The sequence below is a fragment of the Podarcis muralis genome, chromosome 4 (genome assembly GCF_964188315.1).
Source record: "Podarcis muralis chromosome 4, rPodMur119.hap1.1, whole genome shotgun sequence".
NCBI lineage: Eukaryota > Metazoa > Chordata > Lepidosauria > Squamata > Lacertidae > Podarcis > Podarcis muralis.
This window is the reverse complement of record NC_135658.1, coordinates 41926125-41943378: the sequence shown is the minus strand read 5'-3', so window position 1 is coordinate 41943378 and position 17254 is coordinate 41926125. Positions and strand designations below refer to the sequence as shown.

The window sequence follows — 17254 nt, the reverse complement described above, 5'->3', positions numbered from 1 at the left end:
TTCAAAAGGCTAGCAGTAAGGAATACTGATAATCCTCTTTCCAAGGGGCTGTTCAAAGGGTGTTTTAAAGCCTTGTAAGAACTAGCTGCTCAACTCCACCCAGAGCCCACAAGCTGAACATAGCTACAGCTGGATTAGAGCCAATCTATTTTGCAGTCACCCCATGGATGATTGACATCCATATGAAACTCTGCTCTGTGAAAGGTCAACCAATACACGTTTGGCTTCTCAGTTCCCAAGGCAATTCGTCAGCCTGATTTTAATGAGCAACAATACTTTAGGGCTGACAGCTGGATCCTTCAGTTCTGTGAGAAGCACAGGAGGAGAAATATCATTTTAGCAATGAATACGGCAAGGAAGATGGTGTATCTACATGAAAAAGTGCTTCACAATTTCATCCACATTGTGAACAAGTCACTCACGTGCCCGTGGACAGCAGCAGGTATCTGGGCAGCAGGGGCAGCGGACATAGCAACAGCAGCTATGAGGACAGCACTGGCACCAGCAGATCCCAACCAGGAGGAAGAAGAGGAAGACCCCCAGGATCACCAAGCCCACAAACACCCACTCTAGAAAGAGAGAGACGCAAATGTGTCAAAATGTTAGGACCGTTAGCCAGTTAAGACTATTTAGATTAATTCACTCTCTCTCTCTGTGTGTGTGTGTGTGTGTGTGTGTGTGTGTGTGTGTGTGTTTACAAAAACCTTGGAATGAGTGTCTTTGGGGAATACTAAAGGACATGTAAATTAATTGAATTTGATAAATGAAAACATCTATTAATGCTTAGAAGGAAAGGCCACCTTCAATATTTTTCACTCCATACAGGCAACCCCCTATTTATGCATGTTCAATAAATATGCAACCACGCACACACGCATCATACAGAACCTGGAAATGACCCGAAAACGTCACAAAAACATCACCAAAAGTGCAGAATGGGGCGGGGGCCCAGCCCCTTCATAAAAAACTGCCTCAGCCCCTAGGAGTCAGCACCTATGCTATGATCTATAGATTGCTTCCATTATACCTAATGTTTACCTGGAGACCCAAATAAAGCTATAATTATCCACAGATTGTACTGCCCCAAGAAAAGTAAAGTGCTTTTGCCCATCTCTCATAGCAAAAGCCAAAAAGCAATGGGTAGGCACAGACAGCAATCTACTAAGTGGTAAATGGCGGTGATTTTAAGAAAATAGCAGCTCCTCCATATAGCGCTGTACAGTTGTATTGTGTTCAGTTGTATGTGCAAGTTAGGATTTTCCCAGTAGTAGCAGTCTCCAGCTACACCAACATAGGGATACACACAACAGCTTTATATAAACAACACTGGAGTATCCATCGCAGCAGTAGATTGAATAATACCCTAAATCTATCTTGCCTGTAGGGTTTTTAAAATATCAACCCTCAAATACTACCAAACCGCCTATCCATGTATGTCTGGGTAGCTTTATCTGTGGGACGCTGCTGAACAAGAAACTTAATTACTTACCAAAGCTGCTTCTAGACTGTCGCTAATTTGCAGGTAGAATGCAACATAGCAGCTAATCCAGAATGTGGCAGCTAGACTGGTGACTGGGAACGGCCGCCGAGACCACATAACACCTGTGGTGTAGAGACCTACACTGGCTCCCAGTATGTTTCCGAGCACAATTCAAAGTGTTGGTGCTGACCTTTAAAGCCCTAAACGGCCTCGGTCCAGTATACCTGAAGGAACGTCTCCATCCCCATCGTTCTACCCGGACACTGAGGTCCAGCACCGAGGGCCTTCTGGCGGTTCCCTCATTGCGAGAGATGAGGTTACAGGGAACCAGACAGAGGGCCTTCTCAGTAGTGGCACCTGCACTGTGGAACACCCTCCCACCAGATGTCAAAGAGAAAAACAACTACCAGACTTTTAGAAGACATCTGAAGGCAGCCCTGTTTAGGGAAGCTTTTAATGTTTAATAGACTATTGTATTTTAATATTCTGTTGAAAGCTGCCCAGAGTGGCTGGAGAAACCCAGCCAGATTGGGGGGGGTATAAATAAATTATTATTATTATTATTATTATTATTATTATTAATGCAACATCATACAACCTCCCCACAAACAAATCAGAAAGAATACTCAATAAACAGCAGGCATCATAGAATCTCCCTGCAAACTTTGTGAAAACAAATCTGGATGAATGCTTGATGGACAGGTTAGTATGGAAGTGACCCAAGTGAATGGTCCCATGACTAACAACGAAGTCACCATTGTCTTTGCATGCTCCGTGTCACTTGCTAAAGCCCCGGTTGTTCTCCCCAATTGCTAGTTGCAAGCAGTTATGGGAAAGGTGGGGAATCAAGGGCACATGCACAAGCAGATGAATGCACAAGATGCTGTGGTTGAATGGGAAGATAAAGTAGAAGAAGAATGGATAAAGTGTTAGATGACGGAGTACCTGGCATAATCTCCACAGCAAAACTGGGCAAGAGATCAGCAAGCAGCCCTGTCCTGCCTAGAAAAGACAGAGGAGGGGAAAGAAGGAGAGAGGTTAGTACAGGAAAATCATTCCCTTGCCTTAGCATGAAGCCTGCTCTTATGTTATGATGAGGTCTCTATGCTAGGGATGGGGGAGACATTTGATTCAGTTTCACATTTAGAAGTGAATTCACACTTTCCAAAACAGTACAAGAACAAACCCACAGCCATCCTGCAAAATTCGCATTATTCCAAATTTTGCAATGGACTTTGCCAGCCAAGTAACGTGTTAAAAAAAAAAAGTACCTGCTGGAGCAAAGTGTCATAAAAATGCATATAATAGTGAAAATAACATACAAAATTTATTCTGTTAGAGAAAAGTACTACCAAAAAGGGTTTATTAGGTGAGATTACGTACAAAAATATTATTAAGAGAAATTCGCGCTAAAATGCTGATGAATTTTCATGAGGACTTTCTTTTTCAAAAAAGAAATGTGATATGTAAATGTGGAGAACTGAATTTAAGATTAGAAAAATGAGGAACTAGTATGATTCATGTGTGCTTTCTCCCCTTTCTTATTTCTCAGTGAACTGTACAGGAATGGATGCAGTTCCCTTTCTGCACATCTTTAAATTGATACTGATTTAAAATAGGTAAAGGGTAGATATATGAAATAGCTGCAGGAAGCACTGCTTCACGGGAGAAATAATAACTATACATATTACATTGTTTAGCTTCATGCATACATATGTCTCTTAATGAAACAAGACAAAAAAATCATTTTGGCCTAGACTTTCAGTATATATGGCCTATTCCTTTTGAGACTTTATTATAGGTAGCAGTCATAAATTCTGCATTGAGCCTGCATAGATTGCTTCCAGTTGACATGGAAACAACCTGGTTCAGCGGTGCTTTACAGAAAGGAAAGGCTTGACATTGTAAAACAGTACTGTCTGCGTACTCCACAATTGTGTTAGTAGCAACTTGGGTCATCCCAACCTTGACTGCCTCTGGTACTTTTAGAGATGTCTGGTAAAAACCCAGAGATGCAGGGAGTTGGGGATAAGGTCTCTTGAAGAAAACTGATATTCCTAAAATTAGCATTGTAATCTGGATTTTTTTGTTGCAGTTAAAGCACTGATAAGATCTCAGTTAAAATGGAAAATGCAAAGAGCTGAATGATTTCCACCATCGATCCTGGCTCTTGTGAATACCCCAGCTCTACAAAACATTGGCCCAATTTCAAGGAAAATGTAATTTTATCAGCATGGTAAGTAGTAACCTGTACAGAGTTTAACATTTTCACCTTCTACATTTATGCATCTATATTTTGTTACAGCTCTTGATTAAATGGATGCAATCGAACATTTTCATATCCAATTCAAGAGCCAGCTCATTAGCATGATTAGATATCATCCTGAGACCTGCAGGTTTCTTAATTGGTCAAAAAGTTAATCACCACAAGGAGCCATCCCAGTGTCAAAATAATCCACAAAATTACTGTGGATGACCTACAGTTCAGATACAAATGTGTATGAATTAAGTCTCTTGGCACTCAGAAGCTCCACAAGCGCACCATGAAATGGCAAGAAAAGGAGAGTCATCTTGAATACAGTGTTATGTTGCAACTTGCTCTTAGTAGACTTATACTGCAATCCTAATGCATCTTCATTTAGCAGTGCTATTGGATTCAATGGGACTTAATCCCACGTGACTGTCCAAATAAACTGCATGGACCGTAAGATCAGTCCATTTTGCTTTGCTGTATTTATTTAGAATCCATTCATTCATGAGAAAGGGCAATATTTTATCTTCAGGAAGTTAGAGGCCACTGGCTACAGGATTCTAGATACAAACTTGTCTCCACATCAGTCAGCCAGTTCTGCATTAAGCAAAATTTAGACTAAGATCACCAACTGGAATTCAATTCTTTCCTACTTCTAGTTTTCCCCATTGAATAAAAAAGAGGGCTATACTTATTAAGACTACAGTATATGTTTCTGGTCCCCTAACCATGAGGCTATTGTCAAAGCAACAATAAAAGCACTCTAAAGTCTAGTAATGCTTTGCTACCTGTTGCATTTCATCAAAGCTGCTGTTATATCACCACTGTAACATCATCAATCATGAGTGGCTCTTGGAGCCATAGTGGAATGCAAAACTGATTCTGCAGATAATGTGCTCACATTTCCTTATAACAATAATTGTTTCTATCACCAATAGTTTTCTTGCAACTATCTTTGGGCTGAACTATATGTTACACACATAACAAAAGGCCAGAAACTCATTTTCCTAGGGGAAAGCAGTTTGCACTGGAGAAGCAACGGAACGGGGAAGGGATCTTTAGCTCTAACTATTCAGAGTGCTTCTTCCTACCAAATCCTGCTCTCTTTTCTACTGCTATCCCTACAAGGTCCCAAATCCATGGTTTAAGACACCTGGTGAGGATACGAGCACTGTTATGCTGGAAAAGGGTGTTACTCCTTCACAGTGTAGCATTTTCTTGATCTAACTGTGCCCCTCCAAAGTTCCTATTTTCCTTGCTGTGGGTAAACATATGAAAGGTACCGATCAGGAAAATGGCATGGGCAAAAGGCTTCGAAACAACATGGCAGTCCTGATTCAATTCTCCCCTTCCCTTTAAAGAGAAACTAAACATTGGGAGATCTCATCACAAATCTCCCACATTTCATCTAGTTTGACCCTGAATGTAAACTGTACCTATTCCTTCATACACATTTAAAACAGCAAGTGAACTAAACACTGGTCTCAGTTGCATGTATGTTTATGACTTTCAGTCACAAAAAGGAAATATGTAGGGAGAGAAAACTTCTAAACCAGTCTTTTCTGGTGCCCTCCAAATGTTGTTGTTTTTTTTACTGCTAACCCCATTGTCCCTGACCATTGACCATTTTGGCTGGGGCCGATAGTTGTGGGCCAAAACTATCAGAGGCTACCAGGTAGGAGATGCCTGCAGATACCTGGAGCGTGGGGTCATGTTTTCTAGTTAGGGAATTGCTTGAGGCCAAGTGTGAATGCCTAAAGATCTGGAGAACTGAACATCCCAAGCACTCTCAAACTGTGATCTGGCCTCCAAAACAAAACAGATGTGGTAGCCAACCTACCAAGCCCTGTATTCCAGCACATCCTGTCAAAACAGTCAGATCCGCCTTGATTGCCAGGGACCATGCTGCACCCTCCACACTCCCTCACAGAACGGTTTACAGCCAGATTCCAGAATACAGCATACACTTCAGACAAAGCACACACACCCGCCCAAAGACTGTGTGTGTTTTGTTCTCGTCTCACAGATTTCTTCTCGCCCTTCCCTCCTGCCCACCACCCTGTCTAATGTGAAGAATTCAATCTCTAAAGGAATTCACTAAGCTCTCTCCTTGGGGGCTAGTTCAAAGCACGGGGGTGATCTGAACCTGATGACTTGAATAGTCCAACAGAAATTAAACAGCACTAAATAACTGTGCCATCGCCCACCTTTCAGCATTTTGATTCCCCCCTCCTTTTACACAAGCTGCATTAATTCAAAGATAACCGCTCTTCCCAATGCTGCGTAATTCCACCCCCCTTCACAGAACCTCCCCCTGATCCTAGTTTTTAATACCGGCTGTTAAGTAGGCTGCTGAAAAACACTACAGCTGACCCAGCCGCTCTTGTTCATACCAGTGGTAACCACAGCAACGGTAGGGGGGAGGTAACACATGGGCTTGTCATGAATGCTCGCTAATTGAAGGCCAACTTTCCTCCCACAGGGATGAGCAACAAGTGAACCAAAAATATATAACGAACAAGGACAAAAGAACACACTGGGTGAGGAAGGAAGAGGTCTGAATACCTCTTGGAAATTTTCAGGCAGAAAATTGAGACATTTTGCACATTTAGAAATTTGATAATCCAGGCGCAGGGCAGATGTGACACAAAAGGTTATTTTTATGGGACTATATTTGGGGGGGGGGATAGAAATTTGAAGGGTACAGTCAACAAATACACAAGGGCTGCCAGGATGCAGCTCTAATATTCTTAAAGGTTTTGGTTTCAGCAATCTGCTTGAGGAAACACACAAGTCTATTCCACTGCCAACATTCAGTTGCTATTTGCTTCCCAGTCACAGTGATGCAGAATGAGAGCATGAGCATTCAGGCTTCCAGCCAAGGGGCCAACAACATTTTTGGGTACGTCCAGGGGTACATTTGCAAAATGGGGAGTCTGCCATAGGTATCACACGCGCATTGCAACCAAGCACACACTGCAACCTAATCTATTGGCTGCAACAGAATGTCTCTTTACAATTTAATTTCAACAGGCAAAGGAGACTCTACAGGCACCCGAAAAGGCCTCTGCAGGTGCAGGTGTAGCCACAGGCGCCACAGTGGCAACCACTGCTCTAGCCACCAAAGTTGCTTCTGACCCTTTCCTCTGAAATTGCCATCCTTTGTACACTCACTTTTTCATGGGACACCTGCGTTGCATCATTACTTGCCCACTGCATTCCAGAAAAAAATGAGATGAAATTAGTAATTAAGATCTCTGTCTCTCTCTTTTCTTCCCCTGCCCCCAAACTGTGTGAGAGCAGAAACTGACATTGGTGTAATTAAAAGACGCTTGGGGTGGTTGTACCTTCCTCTAAAAGAGGCAGTCAAACCCTCCCCTCATGACCATCTTCTTTAAGAGATAACTTCCTCAGGTTAAACAGTGACCTGAGCAAATCTTCATTCCTGTACAAAGGTAAGCAAGGACATTTATTCACCTATTCTCGTAATTGTACACTGGGAATAGATCTGAGTCTGGCACTTAGTGGAGGTGCCAAACTCAGTTCAAAATCAAAAGCAGGAGAGTACAGAGAAGGAACAAGCTGGCAGGGGAAAATAGCATATTAAGCGATCCAGATAACAGATCATCCATCTTGGCTTCCTGTTTATTATTGCTATTTCTTGCTGGAAAGGGAACTGCAGACATTTGATAAATCAATTGCAACAGCAGCATAGATTTCAGTGTATTTCACCTCCCCATAAACATATTTTTATCTGTGCGGGCTCCAAGCCCTCCTGTTTTCATGTGTCAGTAACTCATAGCAACTATCCTCCTGCTAGGCTGACTAGATGGCCCAGTTTATTAGGATTGTCCCAGATGGTTATTTCCAAATGGCAAATTTGTCCTTGTTTCAATAATAAAAAGAAAATCTAGGACATGCTGTCATTGTCTCTATTCCCGCTGCACTGCTGATTATACCTTTTGTATAAGTACATCCAGCAGCTGCCTCTCTGCCGTTTCCCTAAATGCACCTGCTGCCTCTTAAACCATCAACGGAAGTTTGAGCGAGACACATAATCAAGTTGCAAGGAGTGGGCAGCAAAGTCCACAGAGAAGGAGCAGGCACTGATTTGGCATAGCATGTACAAAGCAGAGAAAAGAGCAGATACGGGAAAGTGTTAAAGCAAAGGAAAGATATGCTGATCCAAATGGCAGGAGAATAAATCAGAAGGGCAAACTCAAATATGGGGAAGGATGAAGAGAAGTTGTAAAATTTTGACAAAGGAAAAATAAATAAATGAGACAAGAGGTAAGTAGGTTATGGAAAAAGGGAAACATCCTATGAGACAAGACACACACAAAAGATTGAAAAAACACCATGGATGGTCAATGTGAGGGGGTGGAAACATGCAAATATAAACACAGTAAAATAGCAAGTGCAGCTAAGCACAGAACAGGAATTTATGATAACATTGTTTTTGGACATATTGGATTACAGCAGTCTGGTTCTGCAGCTCTCTAATGGGAAAAAGGAACGATTGTTCTTCTAGCGGTGGCAACGTGTGGCTATTTGGCAAAACCGTAGCACTCGTTGGGCCTCGACATTTAGACATGATCCCAAAACAGCATTAAAAAGTTGTAGAGAGGAAATGCGTCTCTTGTAAATCAGAGGGGCATCTAGGAAGCCACTGAGAGATTTATTGGGAGAGTGTGACCATGTAATGAATTCCTCTTTCCTCCCTCTGCTAGAAATAAACTTCTTCTTTTCTGCCCATCCCTCTCTTTCTTGTTTTGTCAATCAAGGGAAGAACAGCAGCAGCTATTTGCAGAGATCAAAGTTTTAACAAGCAACAGAGACCGCCAAGAAGGCTGTTACCATAGAAACCTTAGTAACGGAGGCCTTTGAATTGTGCCGGTATCCTTTGTTAGCAGCATGTGGCCGAGGCTGGCGAGTGAGAAGGAATGATGGGGAAATCTTTGGACAACAAGCACCACTTCTAAATAGCATTAAAGGAGGGGAGTAGGACTGGGCAGAGGAGACTCAAAGGCTGCTAACAGCGCCATGTGGGCTTGAGGCAGAAAGTGGGGAGGGGGGGAGTTACAGCACACTGAAGACGCAAACGGGAACTACCACTCCATCAGAAACAGGCATTCACAGATCATGACAAAAAATAAATAAGGAGTTACTTTGTTCTACCCCTTTCATATTACTACTATGTGTGCTATTCTGTTAAGTTTTACTCAGAGCAGGTCCATTGAAATTAATCAACATGGCAAAGTTATGTCCATTAATTTTAATACCACCCAATGAATACCACCCACTGTTTGCTTACTGATTTGTTTATAGGTGTCAGGAGTCAAGCCTGCAGCAGGATGGTGGGACCTTAGCCCTTCATATAAAGCAGAGATTCAGGCTGTGTGTCACACTATGCTCTTGCCAAAGAGCCAGAGTCCTTTGTTCTGAATTGGCCAAACTAATGAAACTCTAAGAAACACATGAGCAGTCTCCCAATGGCTTTTTATTGTTACTGAAAGGCAATAAGGGTCAGGGATTAGGTATCTGACTGGAGAAGATGCAGAGGAAGGAGTGCCTAACCCTTTCCCCTCAGGCCATTTTTCTCTATATACTACATTTGCACTTTCCGTCATCATGCTGCTGAACAAATAAACAACGAAGAAGAGAGCAGGCAGACAGGTGGCCCAGACAGGCCTTTCCATGCACTTCCTGCCAGACTGGGGCAGGAAGAATAGGGTGGGCAGACAGACACCACAGGGAGGCAGGGTGAGCAAACAGAGCAGTGGAACCGGCAGGCAGGTGGCCCAGGAAGTCCTTCCCAGATTCCTCCTGTTGTTGCTGCCATCACCACTGGTGTGGGGAGGGGAGAGGAATGATGGGAAGAAAGTTGCTCTCCACTTTGTCCTGCTGCCATCACCACCTTGTCAACTTTCTCTCCTTCATTCCCCTCCCCGCCCCACAGTGGCAACAGCGACAGAAGCAAAAAGGGATGGGCTTAGGGAGCTGTGAGGGGTTGAGAGGGTTTTTGGTGGCAAGCTGTGTGGGAGGGGGTTTGGGGCCAACTGCGAGGCAGGTGTTGGCAGTAGGTATGTTTGTGAGCAACACAAGCAGCGCCAGAAGTCCCTAGTGCAAGTGAAAGAAGGGGCAGGGAGAAGCCATGCCATGAGGAGAAACCCTCTTTGCATATATCCTTCCTGCTTGGACAGCTCCTTTATCAGGGAGTGTGTGGTGACACCACTTTTGAATGGTAGACAAACTCAGCTCCCATCCACAGTGGCTGCCCGCCATCTTAACTTCCCCCGAGTGCAATGACTGTCCCTGGCCTATTGAGATTGGACAGCCAAGTTCAGCTTCCATTCAAGAGTAGTACTGCTACCTGCTCTTTGGCCACCAAAGGACCCAGCAGCAGGCAGCTGGGTTAGGCCAATGAAGGACCCTACCGAGCCCCTGGGGCACTCAGCCAATGTCTAACCTGGCTGGCTGTTGGTGCTACGCCTGCTATTCATCACTAATCTCCCAGTCAGGATCAACATGAAGCAATAATATGGGCAGGACCTGCAAACAAGACACTTTTAATGATAGGCACGGGAGCCCCCAAAAGCTTCAATAGCACTTTGCCTGTTCACGCTAGAACAGCTGGTGCTGCAATTACATGTTGTTGCAAAAAGGGAAAGAAGCCCACCGCCACAAATCAAGTCTGAAAGAAATACGGGAGGGTAGACAACAAAGAAAATATTTGACTGCATTTATTTAGCAACATCATCTGGAATTCTCTATAAAAAGTAAATGGGTAGAGGATGGCAGTTCCACAGAAAAGAGTCTGTGTAGAAGCGACCTCAGACGCTATTCACTACAGCTGCTTGAAACGCAATTTCTTCACCCAATCTTACTTCCGCTGTCTGATCATACTCAGACCACCACTATTGATTTGGCAACCACAGGATCAGATAATAGGCCTATAACTCTGAGGGAGCAGGCAACAAGAGAGTCTGCTGTGAAGCCTTCTTCCCCAAACTACCACTTCCTCCACACAAGTCTTCACTTCTGCTTTGGTGACAGGGAATGGGATAAGACATCCACTCTCCAGAGAGTGCCAGTTGCTAATCTGCAGTTCAGCATTTCAGTGGACTATGTTGCGGGATAACAGCATCCCACAACATATCAAAGATACCAACACCTGTTTTAATCACAAATACAGTGGTACCTCAACCTGAAACTGTTCTTAACCTGAGGTACCACTTTAGCAAATGGGGCCTCCTGCTGCCGCTGTGCCGCCGCCGCACGATATTTTGTTCTCATCCTGAAGCAAAGTTCTTAACCCGAGGTACTATTTCTGGGTTAGCCGAGTCTGTAACCTGAAGCGTCTGTAACCCAAGGTACCACTGTAGTTGCTGATATATGATTGGCAGCTTTTCAGCAAAACAATATAAAATCAGTGGTTCTTTTTATCATATCTTTATCATATTTTAAGTAGAAATTCACTTGAAGGATTCCTCTAATTTTCGCATCCATATCACCTTGTCTAATGCATTTTTGCTGAGGCAGAAGATATCACTAAAACTGACCTAAAGTAGCATGTCATCCAGCAGGGCCCTCACCTCGCGTGGTGTCAGACTTTCCTCTCCACAGAGGCTTTTCACCCACTCTGCTTGCAGCTATTTTATTCTATCCTGTTCTGTTAAATATCTATAGGGTTGTCACATGGAAGATGCAGCAAGTTTGTTTTTTCCTGCTCTGGAGGCAGGAAACCAATGGATTCAAAGTTACAAGAAAGGAGATTCTGGATAAATATCAGGAAGAACTTTCTGACAGTATGAGCTCTTCAACAGTGGAGCAGGCTTCCATGAGAGGCAGTGGGCTCTCTTTCCTGGGAGGTTTTTAAGCAGAAGTTGGAGGGCCACCTGTCATGTATGATTTAGTTGAAATTACTGCATTGCGGGGGGTTGGACTAGATGACCCTTGGTGTCATTTCCAACAATGTGATTGTAAACGTATCCCATCAACACATACACAGACAGGAGGCATGAACTGATAAAGTAAGAAGGTGTATTTCCATAGCTGGTGATGACAAAACGACCCTTTCTGAAATCTGATGGTAGGGAATCTTCCCATTTCTTGTCCTAAGGGGGGGGGGAGATATTCTGGCCACCTCCAAACTGTCAGTATTTTGCAGGAGGGATTTAAATAACATGCCAGAAATTTAGGTTTCTGCAATTAAAATGTCAGATATTTGACTGATTAACAAGAAGACGTACAGTATAACCACCACACGCAAGCAGTGTGATGCCAGTGAGCAACCTTTTGATAAAGTCTTGGTTTTCTACAAATGCACTTATGAAAAATCTTGTGAAACTGCATGCTCACTTTTATATATCTAAATCAGAATATATGTGTTTCCTGCCTCAATCGGAAAGATTCAGTTGTTGCTCTGTCTTTATGATTAGTTATTTTCTACTTCTACAGTTTTAAGAAATATTGCACAGAATGAGCAAATAAAACTTTTGAAATAAATTTGTCAAGAGGCTAGTGAAGTAGGAATGTTTTAAATTATCTCAGTTATGTAGGATGACCCATAAACATCTATTTGCTCCTAAATAACCCATATTTCATGATTTTCAAGTGCTTTACTCTTGCCGCATATAAAGCTACCCTTCTCACATAAGTCCAGGGGATAAGGCAGCCCCCAAGGTGTTGCATAATTTATAGGCAGCCCCTAATCCCTTTCCTGTTCTAGTTTTGCATCCCCCTCTAAGGGAATAAGCCTCCCATCTGAATATCAGCAAACAGAAAAACAAAAGCCTCTCACTCTGACTCTCCAAGAACTAAGATATTTTATCTAAGCCTTTTCTACAGTTCATTAATAGTGGGATGGGGTTTAAATGTCCCAAGAAGCTACAGAACCTTGAACAAATGGTCGTTTCTAAGTGTTTGTTTTCTCCTTTGAATGATGAGAAGAATGCTAAGCATTGGCAATGAAATACTACTGGGTGTGCAAAAACAAAAAACAAAAAAATGCATTTTTATAATGTATTATGCACACATACAAGAATATATATATAGGGGACGCGGGTGGCGCTGCGGGTAAAACCTCAGTGCCTAGGACTTGCCAATCGCATGGTCGGCGGTTCGAATCCCCGCAGCGGGGTGCGCTCCCGTCGTTCAGTCCCAGCGCCTGCCAACCTAGCAGTTCAAAAGCACCCCCGGGTGCAATTAGATAAATAGGGACCGCTTACCAGTGGGAAGGTAAACGGCGTTCCGTGTGCTGCGCTGGCTCGCCAGATGCAGCTTGTCACGCTGGCCACGTGACCCAGAAGTGTCTGCGGACAGCGCTGGCCCCCGGCCTCTTGAGTGAGATGGGCGCACAACCCTAGAGTCTGTCAAGACTGGCCCGTACGGGCAGGGGTACCTTTACCTTTTTACAAAAATATAAGTAGTATATGTTTCTGGTCTTGGATCAGACCAAGTTGGAGCCAATCATTTGCTTCTGAGAAGCCCAAAGCAGGGCATAGAGACCCCTGATGCTGCCCTCCCCTATAACAACGGGTGTTAAAAATATTGGAATTTCAGCTCCGGTAATCCGAGCTGATATGGCCCATCTTCTTTGAGCCCACCCAGCAGAGCATTAAAACAACAAAGTCCACAACGGAAGGATGAGGCAGGTATGGGCTACATTGCTATACTTTATTACTAAGCTATGCAGAGAGCAAAGAAATATACATGTTCTCTCTATGAGAAGCAGAGAGCAACTGAACAAAAGAAACGAAAGAAACAAAGGAAACAAGAAACCAGTAACGTCACATCCCGTCTCCCTTTCCCGTGAGTATCCAACAGTATCTGGACTCTGGAATGTAAATAGTCCTGTGACTGCAAGCAGCTGCTCAGTGAGGAAACAGAAACTAACATAAGCTGCTTCTGAAGTGGAAGTTCCAATTATACGCAATCCTATGCATGTTTACGTAGAAATAAGCCAAACTGAATTTAGTTGTACTTGGCCCCGGGACTGCAGTCTTAGCCATTATGACTAACATCCTTTGATAGCCCTACTCACTCCTACTACACTGATATTTATGTAATCCCATCTAAACCCAAGGCCATTACCACACTTTATATACATTGTGTGTGACATGCACTACATCGTCTGCGAACTGATTTCATTGAGCAACCTCAGGTTTTAGGATTGTGAGAGCAGAAGCAGAGGGGAACCTCCTACCAACTAACGTGGCCAATTTGGGATTTCTGGAGGGCACCTGTGCAAATGGGTACAAAGAGCATACATGCTAAATGAACATGCTTGAGGAGGGAGTCAGTATTGGCGCAGCAGGTTTTATCTCATCAGGGGTGCCAGAAACAGGAAACTTCCAATAAATAGGAAAGCCCTCAGAGGCCTAGCCAGCTTCTTATTTTGGAGTATGGGATCCTTCTCTCTCTCTCTCTCTCTCTCTCTCTCTCTCTCTCTCTCTCTCTCTTTCGAGTCCAAGACTTTGTTCATCACAGGGTATCGCTAAGTGACACAAACATAATCTCTCTTCATCATCATAATCTCCCAGATAACCCCTCAGGTCCCTTAACTAGTTTCCCCTCTTTCCTGCCTGAACTCCAGTGTGGCTCAGCAATGGGCTGAACCTGACCTTTCTTCCTTCTTTCTGAATATAGCAGGGCCTCTTTGAACCTTGCCTTTGCCTTCTCTGAGACATGCTCCTACTCTTTGCTGCTCTCCTTTTCCCCTGCCGGCCACCCAGTGGGACAAACGGAAGCGCATCAGATGTCCAAACACCACAGCACTTCAGGTCCACCCATGTTTACATCTGGTTATTTCTGACCGCCCACATGATGGTTTAAAATAGAGTTGAGCCAAAATTATCTGCAGACGTATTAACAGTAGTCTGTGAAGTGGATCTAATGGAGACTGTGGAATCCAAAAGTTACCCTTCCGCTCATGAAACAGAAGGACTCCTTGCAGCAGAAGGTGACCTTTGGGTCCTACAAGTGACTTGTGGCTGATAGAACCAACATATGACATCCACAGTGAATCTGCTGAAAACATCTGGGAACTGATCAGGCACCACTGAAGTTGGATTTGCACAGTTCATGCTGTAGAAATTTGCCCCAAAGTTCCCTTCTGCTGCTTCCAGGGCTGCCATTTTGCATTGTAGTTTGAAGAAAAGGGCAATAGGATACCTGGCAAACCATTTACACCAATGCCACCATTTCAGGGGGGTGTTATTGTTTTTTAATATTTTTTTTGAACAACTGTTATTTCTCTGCCCAATTTTTCTAAGAATTTTAGACAGCTGTTTAAATTTTGAAAACAATGCAAAAGCTGTGTTTTTAACTTGTAGGCTATATTAATGAAATTCATTGTGCATGTTGGCACTGCAACGTTTAGTGTAAAAGTATTTTAAATTATGCACTTATTATTTTTGTTTTAATGTGAGCCATCTGGAGTTTCAAAGAAAACAGGATACAATCATTTAAGTTAACACTGATCTTGGAATACTGCTTCAGTGGAACTTTATCATTTAAATTTAGGAGGAAAGAATCTGGCACTCTCCATCCTTTGTTACATGTTGCCTTACAACAGTGCGTGGTGATTGCAAAACAATACTGGCTTGTATCTCTTTAGATCAGCTTCGCTCTGACACAAAGCAACAATGCAAGGAACAGAAAGAACAGAGAAGGACACCCAGGAAATGTTGCAAATCTTTTCACGTATAGACTAATGTCATGCATTTAAAAACAATTCCCAGAGTGGTTTACCAATAGCTCCCTCTTCCCAGAGAACTCTGGCAATTGTAGCTCTACAAGGGGCATAGGGGACCTCCTAACAACTCTCAGCACCCTTAACAAACTACACTTCCCAGGACTCTTTGGTAGGAACCAGATGGTATAACAGTGCTTTACATGTATGGCGTGGATGTGACCTTAGATAAGTACATAGAAATTAGTAGAGAAGTAGGCTGTGTTGAATGGAAAAGTAAGCTGAGAACATAGCTCACCCAGAACAAGCAGCTCCACTGACTCTTCCGTCTTGCCCTCCACATCATCAGGTGTGATAATGAGGCAGTAATACAACCCACTGTCTCCCCACATCAGTTTTCCAATGTGGAGGTCTGCATCTGAAAAACAATGTAAGAGAAATAGTAGAGTCAGAAACACAGAGAAAAGGTGAAGGACTAAAAACAAGGCTTTCACTAACAGTTGTTACTGGCAGGAGTGCATTTTTCTTCCTTAGAGAAATAAGCACACTCCAGTGAGCCACAGTGCACTCCAGAGAGTCAGCAAACTCTGCTGGACAGTGATTTGGATCCAGGAGACCAAATTCCTATTTACTGAGGAACACACCAGATTGTCTTTTCCACAATGAAAGTAGGACACATATAAACTTATATCACAATGCCATTTGTTCCCATGCCCTTCAACACGGAAGCAAGGTATAGGCCTATTCACATACAGGCTCCTGCCCCAATCCACATATACAACACAAACATCTGTAGGGAGGGGGCCTTCACATATAGCTGAACATGCAGTGGCTTCTTTGGAATCTAGGATCTGGGTGGTCAGGGTTCCAGATCACAAGAAAGCCTTCATGCAATGCAAAGTGATTGTGAATAATTTTTATTTCTTTAGGAAGGGACATACACCTCAACAACACACACGAAGAAAAAGATCTTCTATTTTACCAAGGTTTTTACAACTTAATTTTTGCTTATTGTTTTACACTGCCATTAGACGTTTTTACATCTAAGATCTCTCTGTCTTGTTAGTTTTCGTGTTTTATTGAAATTCGTACTTTAACTGTTTTGCAGGTTTTTAAAATGTAAACTGCCCTGGGAATATGACAAGAGTGGAATATACATGCCTATAATATATAGTATTAAATAAGCACACTGATCCTCGTAAGAGAGATCCAAAACACTGATGTAATTTTCTATCATTCATAATAGCCAAAGAAGCTTTCCCATAATTAATAAACTGCTAGGCAGGCAGTTACCATGGAGAATGGTGACATCTCTTCCCTTGTAGAATTCTCCAACTGTGACTGACGGGCCCTGCTTGGAAGCCACAATGCGGACCGTTCTTCTGCTGTCCACACAGTCCAAGTATGGATCCCATTCCAGGTTCCTCTTGCTCACAGCCTGCAAGCCTGCAGAGACCACTCCCAGAGCTTCTCCCATGCGGTCTTGGCAATATGATTTGAACTTCCACTGCACCACAGCTGGTTGTGTGGAGGAAGTTGAAAAGTGGCATCGAAGCACGACAGACTGAAAGAGCATGGCCACCTTTTTCTTTTCCGGCACCATGACCTGAAGCCCTTCAGTCACAGCTACAAGACAAAAAGTATGAACGTTATTGATTTGTGAGGTATCAACCATCTGTTCAGTGGTTCTGATCAAGACAGAATGTTATATGGGAGATTGCCATCTGCTTTTGGTGCTAAGAAGAAAATGTGCTGGAGAAATACTGGCAGCAAGGCAATAGTGCTATTTAATGCATCAAAACAATACAGTGGTACCTCAGGTTAAGAA

At 43.2% G+C, this 17254-nt stretch overlaps 1 protein-coding gene across 5 annotated transcripts in view; it reads right to left on the bottom strand.

Annotated features, from left to right (window-relative positions):
• The window catches only part of ILDR2 (immunoglobulin like domain containing receptor 2), a 42976-nt gene that overhangs the window by 10848 nt on the left and 14874 nt on the right, over positions 1 to 17254 (bottom strand). For 3 of the 5 annotated variants that reach the window (XM_028726859.2, XM_028726857.2, XM_028726858.2), the window contains 4 exons: positions 16720 to 17052; positions 15725 to 15844; positions 2426 to 2482; positions 423 to 569 (listed from right to left, as the gene is read on the bottom strand). In XM_028726859.2, coding sequence (XP_028582692.2) covers positions 423 to 569; positions 2426 to 2482; positions 15725 to 15844; positions 16720 to 17052 — 657 coding nt within the window. The remainder of the gene's footprint in view (positions 1 to 422; positions 570 to 2425; positions 2483 to 15724; positions 15845 to 16719; positions 17053 to 17254) is intronic. The other 2 variants (XM_028726860.2, XM_028726862.2) reach the window with 1 other exon arrangement.